This window comes from Falco peregrinus, chromosome 9 (genome assembly GCF_023634155.1).
Source record: "Falco peregrinus isolate bFalPer1 chromosome 9, bFalPer1.pri, whole genome shotgun sequence".
NCBI classification, from domain to species: domain Eukaryota; kingdom Metazoa; phylum Chordata; class Aves; order Falconiformes; family Falconidae; genus Falco; species Falco peregrinus.
In genome coordinates, this window is record NC_073729.1 from 23,908,250 (window position 1) to 23,925,641 (window position 17,392).

The 17,392-nt window shown below is 58.8% G+C and overlaps 2 protein-coding genes across 2 annotated transcripts in view; both read left to right on the forward strand.

Moving 5' to 3' along the window:
- Window positions 1-5,370, forward strand: part of PRPF6 (pre-mRNA processing factor 6) — a 28,012-nt gene extending 22,642 nt beyond the window's left edge. Inside the window, exons 20-21 of the mRNA XM_055814204.1 lie at window positions 1,677-1,803; window positions 2,616-5,370. Of these exons, the coding sequence (XP_055670179.1) occupies window positions 1,677-1,803; window positions 2,616-2,768 (280 nt within the window). The 3' untranslated portion in view covers window positions 2,769-5,370. The remainder of the gene's footprint in view (window positions 1-1,676; window positions 1,804-2,615) is intronic.
- A 695-nt stretch (window positions 5,371-6,065) lies between these two features.
- Window positions 6,066-14,291, forward strand: C9H20orf204 (chromosome 9 C20orf204 homolog). The gene is made up of 5 exons (XM_055814731.1): window positions 6,066-6,290; window positions 9,350-9,484; window positions 9,730-9,792; window positions 9,898-10,050; window positions 10,939-14,291. Exons 1-5 carry the CDS (start codon window positions 6,090-6,092, stop codon window positions 11,092-11,094), a joined length of 708 nt encoding a protein of 235 aa, XP_055670706.1. The 5' UTR covers window positions 6,066-6,089; the 3' UTR covers window positions 11,095-14,291.
- The last annotated feature ends 3,101 nt before the right edge of the window (window positions 14,292-17,392 follow it).

Below are 17,392 nucleotides of genomic sequence, written 5' to 3' on the forward strand. Positions count from 1 at the left end.
GGATGTTTTAAGTATATGTAAAAATAAGGACAATTTTGGCTGATTATTTTTCAGTTTTTATGTGGCTGTGTATTCTTCATCTTTTCTCTCTGTCCTAGATTCTATCAGATTTTTTTTTAATCCTGAGCTAGATTCTGTGCTGTCATGTTCTTCTCCCCTCCTGAATTTCTATTATGTCAGTTTTCTTCAATTGTGGCCCTTCCTGGAATGCAGACTACCACTCATACTGTAGTTTGCTTCCCTGAAATGCAAAGATAATCTACTAGGAATTGTTGTCTTGTCTAGATCAAGTTGTGAGGCTTCCAGTGATGAAAAACTGCTGTTAGAATTGACTTACACCACATCCTTCCTGATCTGATGTGCGAACAGCTCTACAGCAGTCATGATTGGAACAAACTTACTTTTCTTCCTTTGTGAATACCAGAAGTGGTTAATGCAGGAGGCATTTTGCCTGAACAGTTGCCCAATTCTTTCACAACTCTTTTTTTTTTATAAGCCAAAGAAAACTGTAGGATACACTCCAGTGACTGCAACACTGGGTTCTGCCAGATAATGACAGCTGACTTGTTCAGCATTAGCAGCAAGTGAGAAAAATGTTAACTTTTGCTTGATGGGAACTGCTTCCAGGCCCCTTCTGGTGCAGCCTCAGAGAATTTAGCAGCTAATCCCAACACAAACAGCTTCCACCTCCCATCATGACTTGCATGTAGGTACAGTAATACCATCGTGTCACACATCTGTGAAAAACTTTTGTTAAATATGTTGCTGAAAATGGCCACTACTTGCAGGTGTTAAGCCTCTGCTATCATTGTTCGCGCTCTTTTAAATCACAGTTTATTTAACACGGAACAATCAAGAGTATTATAGGGCTTAAAAACAATCACATAAGCTGTATAATTTTATGACTGGCTAAGCTCTTTATGAGGGATGGCTGTCTGATCTGATAAAGACCTTACTAGCTCAAATGAACTCTTTACTGCAAAGGAGTGAAACCAAGAGTCTATTGACTCAGCTGGTTAATTACTGGGGAGAGATTTCAGAATTCGTGAGTACCTTTATGAAATGGCAGCAGCCAGGCTGGGTGCCAGGATGAGATTTGAGTGTGGAAGCTTACGTGCTCACCTTTCCTCGTAAAGTGGAGCTGACAAGCTAGGTCTGCTCCCCTAAACTGTGCTTTGTGGATGTGAACGCGTGTCTGCACACAACTGTGGCTCTAGGAACCTGCATGCCATTTTCACCTTTTCAAAGTTATTTAGTTGTTAGAGGCTAAAATCAACTTGAAATAATAAACGGGAGGAGGAGGAGATGAGGGCATATGATCCTGTCTCTTCAGACACCAAATCTGCAACAGCAAAATTAAGCAATTGAGTTAGCAAAGATTGGGCTCAGAGAGTAATATTTCCCCTCTCAGGGTTGTCCGTGTCTTCTTGGCACCAAGTTCACCTGCTTCACTAGGGGAGAGTGAAGAGGAGGTGGTGGATGGTCTTTTTGGTCCTCTTGGATCTCTTTCCTCCCAGGGGAAGGTCAGTCAGCAGGTGCCAACAAAAGCTGTGCTGTTTCCTCCTTGGGAGAGCAAAGAATTGAGATATCTGTAGAGCCTCTAAGTTGGGAGTGCTTGCAGGTTGGCACGTTCCTCTAAAAGGAGACTGTTGACTCACTTTTGCTTTTCTCAACAGGCTGTTCTGGAGTGAGCGTAAAATAACCAAGGCCAGAGAATGGTTCCACCGAACAGTGAAAATAGATTCAGACCTGGGGGATGCCTGGGCTTTCTTCTACAAATTTGAGCTCCAGCATGGCACAGAGGTGAGTGCGTCCCTGGGAGCAGGGAGCTGGGGAAGGCAGCAGGGATCTCTGGCTGGTGTTGGGTACCTGGTCCTGGGGATGGCTGCGGTGCTGGGCTGGGCACGCTGCTGCTGCTGCCTGTGTGGCTCAGATGAGGCTATGGCTGTCGTGCCTGGTCATGAGTGAGCACGAGCAGGCCTGTGTGGTGGCTCTTTCAAGGCTCTGTCGTTAGCCGATCTGTCTTTCAGGCTGCTTTGCTGTCCACAGTTATGCTAGTTTGTGCAAAAATCTGTGAAACCTTTCTTCTGTAAAATACAAGCTTTCTTGTAGGTGACTTTCTTGTAACTGCTGCGCTGGGTTTGTGTAACTAGTGCTGTTTCTTCACAAGTGTCAAGCACAGGTTGCACGTGAACACAGCCAGAGGAACAGTCTGTTCTAATCCCTTATGGCAGTTTTTACTGCCTGATATTATTGAAATAATGGGAGTGTTTACCTTCTGATTGCAGAGAGACCTCTCACTTGACTGATCTCCTGCAGGTGGTAATGCAAAGGAAGCTTCTCTGCAGTTCCTCTGGTGTAGTCAAAACTTGCCTGACTGTAATTTGGCCAGTTTGTTCAGCAAGGCAGGAGAGCTGCTGCCTCTGAATTTTGACTCAGGCTTCTGTACTGCCTTTAAAAAACAAACAAAAACCCAACAAACCAAACCAAAACACCCACCAGAAGCTTTGGAAGAGTGTTTTGAATTGGCGAGGGAATTGTTAAAATTTTGGCTCTGTGCTGGAACAAACCAGGGTGTTAAGAGACTTGCAAACTGTCGTTTCTCTTCCTTATAGGAACAACAAGAAGAGGTGAGGAAGCGCTGTGAGAATGCCGAACCTCGCCACGGAGAGCTCTGGTGTGATGTCTCCAAGGACATAGAGAATTGGCAGAAAAAGATCGGAGAGATTCTTGTGCTTGTGGCAGCCAAGCTTAAAAATACCTTCTAGAGTGTGCTGGTTTCAGCTGCGTTAATCATCTCTGTAGGACTTGTCTGCTTACCTGCTTTTGGTGCGTTCGCCCTTATGGTGGTACAGATTTTGGAGGACAGGAGGTCGGTGGTGGTATGAAAGATCTTCCAAAAAGAAAAGCCACTTCCTTCTGTTCCCAGCGATAGTGCTCTTGGCTCACACAACGCGGTCATCGGCTTCTGCAACACCTCTGAACGTTGTTGCTGGTGTCATGTAGGAGAGACGAGCGGTCTTGTGGGGCTCCACTGGCGTTTTGATGCCTGAATCCCCCCTGTAAATACAAGCTTTAATTAGTGCTTGTATGAATTCTGGTATCTGGCAGTGCCTCTGGTTTCTTCCCTAGCATGTGTTCCCGTCCTGTCCCCGTTTGTGCAGTTTCTGTCATGTTTGGCCCGTCTGGTGCTGGTTCCTTGTCAGCAGATCTCGTTTGTTGCTGTTTGAGCTCACTGAACATCCTTGAAGGAGACGAGTGGAGTTCTGTTGGGGGAAGACAAGCAGCCCAGGGGAAGGACTGGGCTGTGCTGGCCCCTCTTGTTTTTTTTCCCTCCCCCCCCCCCCCTTTTTTTTTTTTACCCCCTTCTTTTTTTTGAGTTTTTTGCCACAAGCCTGGTTTAGCTTGGTCTTCTGGCAGGCTGCAACACAACTCAGAAGTATTCCTCAAACCTGAGCAGATGGAGCATTTTGTGAAATTCAAGAGCATATTTTTAGAAACTTCTTCCTTGATTTTTTTAGATGTATATAGTATAACCTTATTCTTTTAGGTGTCTGATTTCACTAAAGGCAGTGGTATTTTGAAGTAAGGCAAAATCCTGCGGTCCCTGAAGGCCCTTTTGAAGGAACAACATTTATTTAGAGTCATTGAGAGACTGCACACTTTTATGGTGGCAACTGCTTTCAGTTGGGATGTTTGGGATGATGCTTTTCAAGCACAGGTGGAAAAAGCAAATTAGTGAGAGGAAAAGCTCTGTGTTTGGGACCCTTTGTAAACTGTCTTCAATTTTCTACACTTGTGATCTGTATTATTTTGACCTCCAAAAACTTGACTTTCTTGTGATTATTGAATGAAACTTAATGTCTTATGTGTTAGAATATAGCAAAAGTATCCAGGTCTGTGTGTGTGCGTTATATCATGTATTTAGTTGGAGGTCAAAACCTCTTATCACTTTTTTGGACATTAGTATGTATAAAATACAGCTTGGGGTTTTTTTTTCTGTTTCCTTATGTTCTCTTTTAATGTGGTCTTGCCCTTTGACTCTGGGAAGAGTGGGTCTGATAGCAGAAACCTTTGAACTTATCAGGCTCCCACCACTGTAGGGACATATCTGCCAGTGGTGCTTACACCAGGCTGTGCTACAGCCTTTTGCCAAAAAGAATGAGAAGCCATGTCTCTTAACATCAAAGTAGCAACGGTTGGTCTTGAAGCAAAAGCCTGTTTTTCTCTCAGTTTATAACGGAAACTCTTGTGCTTTCTCTTGGAATAGTTGGTGAAAGCATGTGAAGCTGCATTTGCATTAAGGAGGGTGTAGATCACGGATGTCCCGTGGAATTGTAGTTTCCCAAAGGTGAGTGAGAGATGTTGGGAGTTGAGAGACTCAGGGATTTCATGCGGCACCCTTCCTGTATGTGGGCTGATGCAAGGGGGAAGGGAGTTCAGGGAGCAGAATGGACACATTGCTGTTGTGAAAAGGAGAGGGTAGATGTGGGAGGGGAACGTGGCTGGACAGGGATTTCAAGACTGAGCCAGAAACTACGGGAGAAATGAAATGTCGAAAAATAGTTTTCAATGCATGCTGTTCTTCAGCTTCTCACGTGGCTTTTACTCTTCCTCCATAAGGTGATCTGTGTAAGTGCTCAGACATGGGAGCTGTGTCCCACTTCTCTGGGAAGGGAACAAGGCTTTTCAGTTGCTGTGGCCCTTCCTAGCACAGCAGTGTGCTTGGGAGAGCTGGGTGCCAGTGGCGCGTGAATTCCTCTGCCCTGCAGTGCTCTCCTTTGGTGACTGCGGAGTTGAGGTGGGGAGGGACGGCTGGAACCGCAGCGGCATGGCTGTTCTCACTGGAGAAATTCCCAGCTTGTGCTTGGAGCATCTCCCTTGCGCCAGATACTGTGTGTGCACCCACCGACTGGGATCCGTGTGCTTCCCCTGCCCCTTGCTTGGGTGGTGGCACCACATCCCTTAGGGGTTTGTTGGGAAAGGCTACCCAAGAGCCCTGGGATTGAGAAAATGCATGGGAAGGACTTGCTGGAGTTGCTCCTCGTGGGTGGTGAGAGGAAGAGGTTGGTTCCAGCGCTGCACGCCGGGATGTGCTGGGAGCTCTGCTGGGTGCTGCACTGCATCCTTGCAGCTCTGAGCTCCTTTTGCCGCCAGCTTTTTTGTACCTGCAGCTTCCCCTTCCCCTGGCCAGGGTGGTGGTTATGTCCCTGGGGTTTGGGATTTTTTATTTTATTATTTTCTTTAGGTAAAAGGGCTCATCAATCTTGGAGCCTTTTAATGTTTGTAGATGTCTTCGTGTTTTTTAAATGGATTATGGCACCTACGAATTTTAACTATATATGGAGCTCAATAAACAAGTTATATGGGTCCTGTCTGCAGCGGTATGTTGTTGTGTACACCGCCGTTCCCACTTCACGTGGAAGAACATTCTTGCCCATTCTTGCCAAGCAAAAGCCTGATTATTCAACCATTTCTCTTACTAAACCACATGCCCTCCACTCCTCAGTGGAGCCTTGTTGCTGTCAGTTCATTTTTTCCCATTTTATCCTATACAAAAGCAAGTGAACTTGAGTCAGGGCAGTTTTCCGTGCCTGGGCTGGCGTGCTGATGCTGACGTGCCCGTTCAAAACTCGGAGGGGAAGCTGGAAGCGCGGGGGACAGCATGCGCGTAGGTATTGCAGGGGTCTCGCTCTGGATGGTCACTTCTGCTACGCGCGCTGTGCAGTTGTTGGGGCTGATGGGCCACTGACGGCGAACCCAGAAATGGCATTGCGCCTGCCGGCAGGAGGGGAAACCGGGGGTGCTGGGCACGGCTGTGGGGCGCAGGAGGCAGCCCGGCTGGGGGTGCTGGGCACGGCTGTGGGGCACGAAGGGCTGCCCCAGCCCAGCTCTGTGGTGGGGACACATGTCGCTTTGGGTCCCTGGGGGGTGAGAGCGGGGCGGCGCGGTCCCTGTGCGCCCCCCCCGGCGCCCCTCGGGGCTGGGTCCCCCTCCTGCCCCGGCCCTGCGGCCACCGCTCGCCCGCAGCGGGGCCCCCTCCCGCTCGCCGGGGGGTCACCGCCGGGGCCGCGGGCGGGCGGGGGGCGATGCAGGGCAGCGCTCCCCCGGGGGGGCCGGGGCTGGGCCGCCGGCGATGTGCCCGGGCCCGGCCCGTCCCCTCCCACCGTGGAGCCAAGTTCAAACCGCGAGCCCCGGCGGAGCGGACGCGGCGCAGCGCCGGGCCGGGTCCCCGGGAGCCGCCGCAGGGTCCGCACCGGCGGCCCCCCCCGCGCCCGCGGGGCTCCATGGTGAGTGCGCGGGGGTCGCCGCCCCTTCCCCACACGAGGCTGGCGAGGCGGGGGGCGGCCCGGGACGCCCCGCCGCACGGCCCCGGGGGTGGGGGGCGCTGGCCCGGAGCCCCCCGTACTGCTGGGGTGGGTCGGCTCGGTGCGGGGGGGGGGGGCGGGACTCGCAGCAGTCGGGAAGGGGCTTGGGATCCATGGGGACGAGGCTTGGTTCTCTGGCATGGGGCTTAGGGCGGCCGGTCCGCCGGGAAAGGGGCTCAGACTGGTGGGAATGGGGCTGGGCCGAGTCAGGATGGGGCTGGGGTCCGGTTGGCGGTGGGATGGAGCTGGAAGATGCTGGGGAAGGGGCTACGGTCCAGCTGGGATCTGGCTGCTGTGGCTGGGATGGGGCTTGGACCCGGCTGGTCCCCCAGGGGAGGATGGAGGGTCCATCCCTGCCCGGGTCTGTGGCAGGTGCTGGGGCTCAGGGTGGTGGCAGGGTCCTGTTGGGTAGGAGGGTGTTTGGGACTGGGTCCATCTGGCTGGAAGGACCTGGGAACCCCAGCAGGGTGCCCGGGCAGGCGGCCGGCCGTTGCCCCTGGCTGCCTGGGTGGCTGGGGCTAGCAGGAGTGCCACCGGGAGCTGCTCTGTCAATAATGGTGATTTCCCTTATCTCCTCGTATTTGCTGGAGGATTAGAGCCGAGGAAGAGATTAGCTTCCCTGCCAGGCTGTGGCTGTCCTGCGCCCATGCTCCCTGGCTGCTCCTTCCCTGCCAGCCTTCCCCTGGGAAGTGACATGCCAGCCCGGGAGCTGGGAGCAAGGGCAGCAGAAGGAATAACCCTAAAGCAGCCGCTCAACTTCTTTTCCGCCTCCCTGAGGGTGGGAAGCAATGGCGGGGACCGGGATTTGCCAGCTTCATCTTTCCCTGCATCCCTCTCTTGTCACCGCTGCTTCCCCGCTCTCCGGGGGTGCTGGGAGCACCCAGTGCCCTCCCTGAGCCCCCGGCCCGGGGGGCTCACTGAGCTGCTCTGACCGCAGGCTGCGCTTCCTCCCGTGCTAAGGACTGAGAGTCCAGTGCCAGGCTCGGCTGCCTGGAAGTGCTGGAAATGGTGTGCTTTCTCCTGGAATTTGGTCCCAGTTGTTTAATAAGCCACTTGAGGGAAGTCCTTCCCAGTTTAATGGTAAAATCGCATGGCCTTGTCTTCCCGGTGGAGGAGGCTTCCTGAAAGCAACCCTTAGACTTTGCACAGGGTGTCCTCCTAGAAGCAGCGCTCTCCTTGGGTGTCCCTGAGGATTATACCCTCGGCTGGTTGCTGAATCACCTCCAGGGCGAGATCTCTCTGCGGGTTTGCAGAAAGCAAAGCCAGCAGCGCGGGGAGGTTCTTCCCTGCCCTTCCTGGCCCCCAGACGGGGCCCAGTGCAGCTCTGCTGGAAGGCGTGCGGCGATTAACGAAGCTGAAGAGACCAATGGGATTTTTACTGATTACACATGGATTTGCTCATCTCCTCGCACGCTCTTCTGCTCCAAGGTGACGCCTGCGTCCATGGGTTCCCAGACTTGCGGCGTGTTGGGTTTCACTTCGTGTTAAACCCCCATCACTCCTGCTGAGCTGCAGGAACCGGTGGGGAAAGGTTTCCTCCCCCTTTTGTAGCCAGGACTAGTCCATCACCGAGTGGGGAGCATGGAGTGGGTGCAGGTTTTACAAACAAAGCCTCCAGCTTCCCACTGAAGGGCAGGATGGATGGCATCTGCCTGGGCTTGGACTTCAGCAAGGAAACTTCTTCCTTCTGGCTTCTCTGAGTGAAAGGCCAAGCCTGAGAGCCAGGTGCGGCTGGGCTGGCAGTGGACCTGCTGAGGTGCGAGCTGTGGCTTGGGGCAGGCAGATGCTGGCAGCAGGCAGAGCTGCCGGCCTCTTCCTCGCTCGCGCTTTGGCCGCAGCACAGGGGTTGCATATTTGGAAGGAGCTGAGCCGCTTTATGCCTGCCCAGACCTGACACCCAGGGTGGTTGCGGGGGATTTTGGGGGCATTTCCTGCAAAAAGGAGGTGATACAAAGTGCCCCAGTGCCAGGATGGGGCCCCAGCACTGTGCCAGTGCTCAGCGACGCAGAGACGTGGAGAGCTGTCGGGCTCCTTTCCTGGCAGATGCTGTGCATGGATCGGGCTTCCCGTCCGCACCCTGCTGCTGTGGGACTGCTCAAATATCCCAGTCCCGATCACTTGAGGCTGTGCTGGCTTTTCTTCAAAGCCTCCAGACTCATCCCTCGGAGGGTCCGGCCGCCCCCTCCCCGTACTCCCCCGCCAGCTCAGATGTCAGCACTTGGGTTTCCCCGGCTCAGGGCTGCCGGGAAGGCTTGGAGCCGGGAGGCTCGGAGGCAGCTGGGATGTGCTGGCGAGAGCAGGAGCTTGTGCTGCTTCTGTCTGGTTCTTGGGTGAGGGTGCCTGAGCCCGGGATGAGCGGGGGCTGCGTGGGAGCTGGAAAAATGCCGCAGGACTGATGTGGGGTTTGTGGCGGTGCGGAGAGCATCCTTCCAAGGGTGCCCCAAGCCCTTTGTGCTGAGGGTGGAGGTTGGCTGGTGTGGAGCCAGATGGCTCCCTGCTTCCGTCTCCCCAGCTCCCTGCCTCCAGCTCCCCAGCTCCCTGCCTCCAGCTCCTCACCAGAGAGCTGGGCACATCCCTTTCTGCTCCCTTTGGGTTTTGGTGGTTGAGGGTCTGGCCTTGAAATGCCACAAGGTGGGGAGCTACTGGGGACCCTGTTGGGGCAGAAAGCTTGGGGACAGACCCTATAGGCCTGCAAAGGTCCCAGTACATATCTGTGCCAGGTACTTAGCTGCTGGCACTGGGGAGAGCTCAGCATGCGCCATGGGCAGTGCTGCCCGGGCTGGGCTCCAGCTGGGGCAGTTTCTCAAGGGCTTTGCCCAGCTGGGAGGGTGTCCTCTGGGGGAGATGGCTGAGCTCCTCCTGCACATGCTGTGTCTTCAGGTACAGGGGACAGTTCTGATGGGGGCTTGTGGCAAGGGGCTGAAGGCAGATCCCAGAGCATCCCTTCATCCCCGGCTGATACTGAGCCTTTCATTGTGCAGATTTTCCCCCGGGTGCTTTCCTGCACTGTTCTGCTCCTCCTGCTCGTCGCCGTGCTGAGTAGAGGCAAAAGGTGCAGCATCGCCAAAATCCTCCGGCAATACCGTGCGGTCATCTTCCACGAGATCCAGAACCTGGTGAGCAGGGAGGGGGGGGGTGTTTGCCCAGGGCCCCAGCCCTCAACCTCAGCGGATGCTACTGAGCTGGATGCAGCCCTGCTGTGGGGTCTGGGTGGGGAGGGGTGAGCCTGGAAGCTTAATATGGTCCTGGCCACTTTGCTGGCATTACTGGGGAGAGTACTGTGTTTAAGCAGGGGATCCCTGCCCAATGTAGGAGGCACTGAGGCTTTGGGATGCTTGATCTTCTTCCTTTATTGCTCCAGAAAAACCTGAGCGGGTCGGCAGACAGGAGTGGAAGGGCTGGGCCAGCTTGTCGTTCGGACAAGGTGAGCACCAAGGGACCCAGGGCTGGGGTGTCATGTGGGCTGAGACCCTGGAGAGCCATCGAGCCCCCTTCCCTCCCTGGGGCCGTGTCTTTCCCTCCTCTCCAGGACCAGAAGATCCTGCTGTCCATCTACAACATCAGCATGTCTCTGCGGGAGGTGGCGGCCGGCAGCCTGCGTGGCCCCGAGGAGCTGGCAGTGCGGAAAGTGGCCAGAAACACCGACTTCGTGCTCAGGGAGAACTGCAGGAAAATCAGCAAGGTGGGAGCCCTGCCCCTTCCCAGGCACCCCAGTGGCTCCCAGTTCCCCACCATGTGGGCTGCAGGCAGAGCCTGCCCTGTTGCTCTCCTGGCTGTCCATGAGGAGTCTCCAGGCTCTTCCTGCAGCATCCCAGGTGTCTGTGGCTGGGGGATGCTGATAGCACATCCCGGGGAGCTTTAAACTGGCTGGGGAGGGAAGTCTGGCTGTGGCAGCATGGAACAGGCTGGTGGGGTTTTACCACCAACTCCCAAGCAATGCCATGGCTGATGGGAACGAAGAGCCTTGTCCTGGCGGGATGTGCACCTGGTGGGTGGGCTCATCCAGTCCTGCCCTCCCTCCTGGGTACTTGTAGGCAGGAACTGGGATTTCTCCCCAGAGGGCTGCTCTGGGCTCCCCAGCATCCCGGGGCTTTGCTGGGGAAACCCCAGCCGGGAGGATCCCTGTGGCAGCTCAGCAACTCATTAACCGGTGGGGAAAGCCCCTGGCATGGAAGCACGGGCTCCCCGGATCTGCCTGGCTCTGGCGTGGTGCTGGGGTGGTCCTGCCCACCACTGCTAGGGACCCCAGCCGGAGCCAGCCCTGTCTGGGGGTTGCTGGTGTGGGTAGGGGTGCTGCTGGCCTGGAAAGCTGCCTGCAGACCCAAGCTGGCCACATGCCCTGGCCGTGGATGTGCTGGGGGGTGCATGCTGCCAGCTTGTGTGGGGACGGACAGCTCTGGGGAACCCTGGGGACCCGAGAGCACATCCTTGCCATGGCCACAGGCAGTTCAGCCACCCCAGCCTGCAGCTTTGCCCACGCAGACCCCACAGGTTGTGGCTTTTGTCCCCCTGCCTAATACCTGTGTGATGGTGAGAGGGTATTTCTGGTCCCTCGTCATGCCAACTGCAGAGCCCACCGCGCATCCCGGCACAGCCCCGGCGCAGGGGACCTGGTGGCAGGAGGAAGCAGCTGCGGGAGATTGGGAGGAAGGCAGAGAGGCTGGTGACCTGCTGGGAGAAGCTCTATGCCCTGCACGCACCCCACCGTGCCGCCCGGGACTCGTAGGGACACCCTTGCCACGTGCCAGAGAGGCACAGTGCTCCAGCACCATGGCTGCTGGAGTCTTGTTTGGAAACCTGGGGTAAATTCAACCCTGAAGGCAGCAAGAGGTGCTACCCGTGGATGCCCAAGTTGAATTCGTCCTCCTGTTTCAAGTGGTACCTGGGCACCGGCTCCATCTCATGTGGTGGGGGCTGGCAGGTTGTTTTGCCATGGGATGGCTGTGGTGGGAAGCTGGAACACCAGAAATGTGGGGGAGAAGAGGGGGAAGTGCTGAAAAAAGGAGGCGAGGTGCTGGATTTCTGTGATGCTCCTGGCCCTGCATCACCTGCTGCTTTCTGGGGGACAGCGATTGCTTTTTGGGGCAGAAAGAGGACGTGTGGAGCCGTGGCTCTGAGGGCTCTGCTGGAAGCGGGAGCATTGCGCATCCACAAGGCTCTGAGGGTGGCCACGCTGCGGAGAGGGACACTTGTCCCTGTTGGACTGCCGGGACATGCAGAGCAGCCGGGCACCTGTGGCGGATGGGGAAGCCAGGGTGCATTGCTGGGCGCCCAGGGAAGTCTGGGGAACGCTGGTGCCTGCAGACAAACAGCAAAACCCCAGGCAGCTGTGGGGGCTCAAGGACCAGGGCTCAGCTTCTGGGACAGGCAGCACCATGGAGGGACCTGGCTGCTTGGCACTACGGGTGCCCTGGCACCCCCCAGTGCGCTGAGCCCAGAGGGATGAGGGGTTCCGTGAGCTGAGGTGCATCCTCCCTTGTCACCATGCTCTGCCAGCACCCCAGCTGGGGTCCCTGCTCCCCTGTTGGGTGACAAAGAGTCTCTGGGAAGCTAGAAATAAAACCTCTCCTTCCCTGGAAGCCCTTTGGGTGCTTTAGCTGGTGACCCAGGGGCTTTCGTGCTGTGGATGGGGCTGGCATGGTGCAGGGTCCGGGCACGGTGCAGGGTCCGGGCACAGTGCAGGATCCGGACAGGGTGCAGGGTCCGGGCACAGTGCAGGATCCGGACAGAGTGCAGGGTCCGGGCACGGTGCAGGGTCCGGGCACGGTGCAGGGTCCGGGCACAGTGCAGGATCCGGACAGAGCGCAGGGTCCGGGCACGGTGCAGGGTCCGGGCACGGTGCAGGGTCCGGGCACAGTGCAGGATGTGGACAGGGTGCAGGGTCCGGGCACAGTGCAGGATCCGGACAGGGTGCAGGGTCCGGGCACAGTGCAGGATCCGGACAGGGTGCAGGGTCCGGGCGTGGTGCAGGGTCTGGACAGGGTGCAGGATGTGGACAGGGTGCAGGGGCTGTGCAAGCCCAGGAAGGAGCACGCAGCAGCAATGGGCACCACAACATCCTGCCCCTGCCCAGCGCACCTGCATCCCAGGCCCACGGGGCCCCATCCTGCACACTTCTACTGGTGCATGGGCGGTGGAGGACAAGGCTCTGCTACAGGAGCTGCTTTTCGGGGGGGGCCATTCCCCCTCCCCAAGCCGTGGGCAGGGCTGGGGCAGCGGCTGGGGGGTGGCCTCGTGTTGCCCCTGCCTTAGTTTCCCCAGCCCCTCCGCACCCGGGCAGACGCTGTCCCAGCCGTGAGTGGGGCGGTGAGTGGGGCCAGCCCCGCCTGCGTGGCTGTGGGGACAGCGGAGGAGGACACGAGATGGCAGCAGTGGGCTGTGCGCGCTGAGCGGCGCCGGACGGCTGCCCACGGCTGGGGGTCCCCACGGTCACGGCCAGGCGGCCACCTGGACCACAGCCACGCCAGCATCCCCGGGGCCCGTGCCCACTGGGGTCTCAGCCATCATCACCGGGCCAGTCCGGGCTGCAGCTGGTGGGGAGCAGTGGGTGCTGCCAATGAGTGTGACCCCCACCCCACCTTGATGGGGGGCACCTTTCCTTGGGGGCTTCTCTGGGAGTTCAAGCAGCTGGCTGGGGTGGGGGGCTGCGGGAAGGGGTGGGCAGGGAATTCTCAGGGGTCCTTGCCCACCCCCGGCCTCTGAGACCTGGGCTGGAAGGAGCTGGGAGGGGGGCTGCATTGCCAGGGGTGGGGAGGAGAGGGCCCACCCCAGGGCCCCCAGGGTTTGGCAGGGTTTGGCAGGGCCCCATGTTTGATGGGGCAGGACAGGGACCCTGGTCTGGGAGTGAGAGTAGGGGGGCGCAGGCTGGGGGTGCTGCTCCTGTTGGCTCCCTCCATGGCCTGTGGGTGACTGGCAGGATGAGGCCCCTGGAGATGCCGGCTGCGTGGCATGGGGCAGGCTGGCACCGGGGTCCCGCTGGGGAGCCACGGTTCGGCACAGCCCGATGCCAGAGGCCGCCTGGAGCTGCATCTGCTGCCATGCTCCTCCCTGGCCAGTCCCACCATGCCTGGGCTCTTTCTCCCAGCTCCATCCTCCTCCTCAGGAACAAGCACTGCCTTCTTTTCCTCCTGCCCTTTCTGCTGCCTCCACGGGGGGGTTGCACTGATTCAGCTTCAGGTTTTCTTTCTTATTCCATGCTTCATCCCAACCACCGTCCCCAAATGTAACAACACCCCCTGCATCCCTCCAGCATCCCGAAATAGCCCTATTGATGCTTGATATCCCGTGGATGGGGCTGGGGTCCCCGTGGGATGCAGTGGCTCGTGCAACAGTGCGAGCGGGACGGTGACTTGGGACAGAGTGACTTGGTGGCTTGGGACAGGGTGACTCGCTGCCTTTTTCTGTGTCAAGGCTGGAGCAAAGTCCTCTCCTCTCCACCAGCTCATCAGCACCGTCCCAGATAAAACAGCAATAACCAGCCCCGTTCGTTACCCTTTCCTCGCAGGCAGCAACAGCCACCGAGCCAGGAAATCACCGTGTGCTGCCTGTGACCCCCCCAGCATCTCCCCCCAGCTGCCTCTGCAGGCCAGGCAATAGGGGAGGTTGTGCCCGGTGCTGCCGGTTCAGCACCCGAGCGGCGGTGGGAGGCACATGCTGGCGGTCCTGGGGGTGCACTGGCACTGGCACACTCGGCAGGAGCTTGCTGTGAGCACCGGCTGCGGGGAGGGGGGAGAGGGAGCCCGGTGCAGCGGTAGGAATGAGTGCATGGAAAGGAAGGAAAGAGTGAAGGAAGAGGCAAAAGGGAGGGAGGGGAAAAGCGAGGTCGAAGCGATGGTGGAATCACAGCAAAAACAGCCGGAAAAAGGAAACGGGCCCTGAAAAGTCAAATAAAAATAGCAGCGAGGCGAACCCAAGTGTGCAGCACATGGGAGTGAGCGCATTTCCTTCGAGGGCAGCACCGCACGCTCCCGGCTGCTCCGGGGGGGCCGCTCTGATGTGGCTCCAGCAGCCGCTGCCGCTGTGGGCCCCCCCCGTGCTGTGCCAGCCGCTTGGCAGCCGGTCGGCACCCTGCCACCCCCCACCTCGCCCGCGGGCCCCGCGCCTTGCGCAAGCCCGCCCGGACGGGGAGCGAGGCAGTTGCGGGGATGCGGTGCGTGCGCTTGGGCACACTACAAGGCAGGACATGGCACACGTGCAAAGGCCGCACACACGTGTGTTAAAGCACAAGGGGATGCATGGGGTGGGGGGCTGGCTCGCTGTACCCGTGCCCCTGCGTTGTGCCATGTGCTGCCGGCTGATCGCCTCGCCAGATGCATCCGAGCGCTGTGCAAACAGTGCAATCACAGCTTCCTCCCCTTGCTGCTTGTTTTGCAATCACGGCAGGGTCCCGCTGGGAGACGGGGGTTGGTGGAGGGTGCTGGGGACAGGGATGGGGACAAGGATGAGGACTGGTACTCCTTATGAGGATCAGCGTGCTGCATGCCAACCCAGCTGCGGGCTGAGCTCAGAGGCAGCGGCAGACCCCAGCGTGCTGGGGGACCGTGCTGGGGGACCATGCCGAGGTACCGCGCCAGAGGATGGTGGCTGCCGTATTTCTGCAGAGCTGGTGCTGGAGGCACATTTCGCCCCTTTGCACCATCACCGTCCCACTGAAATACGCTGCCTCAGAGCCAGCACCATCCCGGGGTGCCTGAGCCTCCCTGCCCAGTGTCGGGGGGGCCCTTGCCCACGTAAGCCCCCTGCTTCTGTCCTCATGCCCCTTGCAAGTGGGGCTGGGGGTCCGTCCCCTGGCAGCCCTGGTGCTGGGGGCACTGGCACACGCAGGCTGTGTCTGATGAAGCAGAGCAGCGTTTTGTTCTCTCCCATCTCCCTGCAGCGTTGTAAAGCTGTTGAAAGCCCAGATTTACGGTGTGATAAACGCTAGGGGCTCTGCTGAATATTTTACTGCTCCATCCTTTGGAGAGTGGCTGGTTTGGAGGAGCGGGGAGAACCGGGCGCGGGTCGGCACACCCAGCGGCATCGCTGCCTGGCTCCAGCTGTAAGACAGCGGGTGCCAGGGGATGGGGACGGCTGGGAGCGGGGCTGCGTGGAGCCATGCCACAGCCCAGGTGGGTCCTGGCACCCTCGGCTGTGGGATACTGGGTGCCTGAGCCCCTCCGGGCAGCGGGAAAGTGCTGATGCCCCATTATTTCCCGGGCCCGTTGCTGGTTTTGGAGGCATCTGCTGAGCAGATTTGTGCCACGGCGCGGTGGGGTGCCCGTGCCAGGACATGCCAGCCGAGAGGCAGGGTGCGCCCAGGCCCAGCTGCGGGTGCCCTCCCTCCCTGCGGCCCCATCGCCCACTCTCCTGCTGGGTGCCGCAGGCTGCTCAGCGGGAGGCTGCGTCCTCGCTGGGAAGGGCTGGGGGATGCTGGAAAGCAGCTCTGCCCAGCTCCACCGCCACCTCCGCCAGCAAGAGGTTTGCAGCCTCCAGGCTGCGCGTGCATGTGCGTGTGCATGCATGTATACATCCCTGCGTATGTGTGCATGCACGTACATCTGGGTGCATGGGTGCATGGGTGCATGCATGGGATTTTGTGTGTGTGCGTGCATGTGTGTGTGATTGTGTCTGTGCGTGCGTGAGTGTGTGCACATGATTCCTCTCCACGGCTGCTTCCTGAGGGGGTGCTGCAGCCCCCAGCACCACTAGCCCCACGCACCCTCCTCCCTGCCACCGGAGCAGAGCCAGAGCTGGCCGTTGGAGCCGGCAGGCCTCGGCATGGGGGGAAACCAGCGGGACCAGGATGCCAGGCTCAGCGGGAGCACCGGCTCGCATGGAGGCTGGATGCTGCTGATCCAGGCCTTGATGGTATCGCGGCTCCCGGGCGGGCGCTGGCTCCGGCGGCTCTCGACACCCAGTGGGAGCCAGGCAGCGGTGAGGGGCTCAGCCGGACCCTGCTCCCAGTCCACGCTGGTGAGCAGGCGTGCGATGGCTCCCGACACCGGCATGGGGCACGTCCACGCCGGCCCGCCAAGAAGCCGGGGGGCTGCTGGGACTGGGGGCTGGAGGGGACCGAGCTGCCTCTTGCCACCGTGGCCCCCGGCCCCGCTGCTCAGCCTGCGGCATCCTGCACCGGGGCCCATTGTTCGGCCGCGCCGGGCTGCAGGGCAGGATTTCTTTGTCAGAGCTCGGCAATATTTTATTCTAACAATTAACCAAACACACCCGGGCCCCCGAGCCTGTTTGTGATTATTGGAGGGCGAATTCCCCAGCCTCGCTCCCTTTTGGTGTTGGCTGCGCCTGGGGCCGCGCCGGGCGGAGGGGATCCAGCCCCGCTCCCACCAGCTCGGGGTTGGGGACCCCCAACTGTGGCGAGAGCCCCCTGGTCCTGCAGCCGGCACTGGGGGGGCTTGGTTGCCTCGACCCCCTCGGGATCCCATGAGCGTCGCTGACATTGTCTCCGCAGCAGCGGGATCTGTGGTGGCACAGGGGCAGCGGTGACTCATGGCAGGGGGGGTGTGAATCACAGCCCTTGCTCTCTGGGCAGGATGCGGCCCCGCGCTCGCAGCTTGCCTCATGCCAGCGATGGACCACAGGCTTTGTCCTCCACGGGGTGGAAGTGGCTTGCTGCCTGGGGTGGGATGGGACGGGGCCATCGCTCTTCCTCGGGGGCCCCCCAGCACCCTGGGATGCCAGTGCAGCTTTCCCAGCCCCAGCTTCGGGGTGGGATGAGGGTGCTGTGGGGTGCAGGTCCCTCCTGCATGCTGGCTCTCTCCAAGACTCCTCGCCATGCTCTGTTCCTCCTTAGGGCTGCTTGCTGGCACCTCCCTTTGCAAACTATCCTGGAGAGCAGATCATCCAGCACAGGCTACCAAATCCCCATAAAATCCCTTGCTTGGGGCAGCTCATCTCATCTCACCTCGCCCCACCACTGCCTTTCCACCCTCCTGGCAGTGGATGCTGAGTCCCCAGCCCAGTGCTGTGGCTGGAGCCGGCAGGGAGCCGACAGCCCTTGCCAGGTGCTGCCCATCGTGGGCAGGGGAGTC